This window comes from Megascapheus bottae, chromosome 1 (assembly GCF_031878675.1).
Source record: "Megascapheus bottae isolate mThoBot1 chromosome 1, mThoBot2.hap1, whole genome shotgun sequence".
NCBI classification, from domain to species: domain Eukaryota; kingdom Metazoa; phylum Chordata; class Mammalia; order Rodentia; family Geomyidae; genus Megascapheus; species Megascapheus bottae.
The window spans coordinates 57,255,750-57,257,856 of NC_143509.1; the positions used below are offsets into that span (position 1 = coordinate 57,255,750).

Here is a 2,107-nt window from a genome sequence, read left to right on the forward strand (position 1 = left end):
GCATGCACAAAGACAGGGGTTTGATTCTTTGGTACCATATACATAGAAAAAAGCCAGAAATGGTGCTGTGACTCAAGTGGTAGAGTGCTAGCCTTGAGAAAGCCCAAGGACAGTGCCCTGAGTTCAAGGCCCAGGACTGGCAAAAAAAAAAAAAAAAAAAAAAAGAGTTCTCCAGTTTGTCAAATGACTTACTAACAAAAAAAAATCAATGTTCAGAATGAAATGTTAGTATAGAGTATATCAAAAGACTTCTCTCCTTTTTTGGACACTATGCTCTGTGCCTAAAATTGTTCTCCATTCTATTGTTTTTAGCAACTACATAACACTGTTGATTATAAATGAACTCACAACTAAGAATTCTGTAGTCTTTCCCATATGGACTGCTGAGAAGAAATTGTCAAAATGTGGGAACAGCTGCTAACATCACACAACTACTCTATACTCTCAACAACAAAGTATAAACTACACACCAGACAATTGCAACTGTAGATCAACCAGTGCTAATGTCTGAACGCCTGTGCTTCCCTCAAATCCATATATTAAATCATAATCCACAAAACAATGGAATTAGTAGGTGGGTCCCTTGGGAGATGATTGTTACAGGTCAGAATACTCATGAACAGAGTTAAAGCTCTTTTAAAAGAAACCCCAGAGAGATATCTCACAATTTCTGGTATGAAGGGTGGGAAGAAAATGGCATTGGCTGATGGTAGTAGACCCAGTGGACGGCTTTCCAAATACAACCCAACAATCCAATTCATCAAATAATTCACTTCAACCAAGTCTATAACTGACAAAAACCATACAAAGTAATTCCCAATCCACATCCAATCAATAAATCTAGCCTTGTATAAATCCTCTTGAGGTTAGATTATCAATCTACTGCCAATCAATTCTGTGCCTTGATTCTCAACCCTGCTCAGAGAATCCCCCTGGCAAATGGTAGACCCCTTCTAAAAAAGACAGCCTTCCTTCATCTATTCATAAGCCTCAACCGAGAAAGCCACCTGGACATATACACACATCTTATGCTGCCCATCACCAACCTCCTGGAGATCCAAGCGTCGGAGCAGAGTTTCCCAATAGTTCTTCCATGACTGGAGCCATCTATTACACAAGGCCAACTAATTACTTCCTCACATCTGGACACCGTCGGGCTCTTTCTTGACCTTTCACCCTGAATATCCCCGATGCTTTCAAGTCAAAAAAGGGTTTTTATCAGGTACATGAGAAATAAAATAAAACAACCCCATCAAGTGCGCTGGAAAGCTCCGATGCCCACAATAGGCAAATCTCGAACATGGAAAGACACCTTAACCCAATAGGGCTGTAGAAAGGGGCTACACACACGCCAAGCAGCCTCCCCGCGTTGGGGACAGAGGGTTCCTAAGTTAGGATGGGATGCCAGGGCCACTCGGTCACCTCACACAACCCCCGAGACCCAGCCGAGAAGGGAGCTGCTTTCCGGGGACAGCTCCGGGCGGCGCCCCCTTCCTCCGCCACCGCCTGGCCCTCCGGTCCCCGACCCCTCCGGTCCCCGACCCCTCACCTCTCTTGTCCAGGAGCCACATGAAGGCGAAGCAGGGAAGGAAGCCGATGGGCCCCCACAGCACGAGCAGCGCGATGTCCCAGCTGGAGAAGCCATAGGCCTGGCGCGCCGAGTTCTGGATGGGGCCCCAGCTGTTCCAGACCAGGCCCTGCGCGAACGCCAGCAGCGAGAAGAGCAGCAGCACCAGCCAGCGCCGCCCGTACACCCGCCCGGGGCCCGGCCCCGCCGCGGGCACCGCCGCGGCCGCCGCCTCCCGGCCCCGCCGCGCGCCTCCCGGCGCAGGCCCCGGCCCGGGCCCCAGCAGCGGCTGCCGCTCCTCTTCGCTGCTCCAGCCCGAGCCCATGGCGACGCTGCCCGCCGGTAGTGTCCCGCGCTGCCCGGTGGCTGCCGACCAGCCGCAGCAGACGCGGCCGGAGGAGCCGGAGCTCGAGCCGCGCAGGCCGCCCTCCGCCTCCCGGCCGCGCCTAGTGCGCCTGCGTCACCGAGCCGGCCCGCGAGAGGGGGTTGAAGGCGGGGCGGGGCGGGGCGGGGCGGGGTCCGAGCGCGGGGGCTCTGGGG

General features: G+C 53.2%; 1 protein-coding gene across 1 annotated transcript in view; it reads right to left on the minus strand.

Moving 5' to 3' along the window:
* Positions 1-1,976, minus strand: part of Slc49a4 (solute carrier family 49 member 4) — a 60,068-nt gene extending 58,092 nt beyond the window's left edge. Inside the window, exon 1 of the mRNA XM_090345399.1 lies at positions 1,550-1,976. Coding sequence (XP_090201525.1) covers positions 1,550-1,892 — 343 coding nt within the window. The 5' untranslated portion in view covers positions 1,893-1,976. The remainder of the gene's footprint in view (positions 1-1,549) is intronic.
* Between the last annotated feature and the right edge of the window lie 131 nt (positions 1,977-2,107).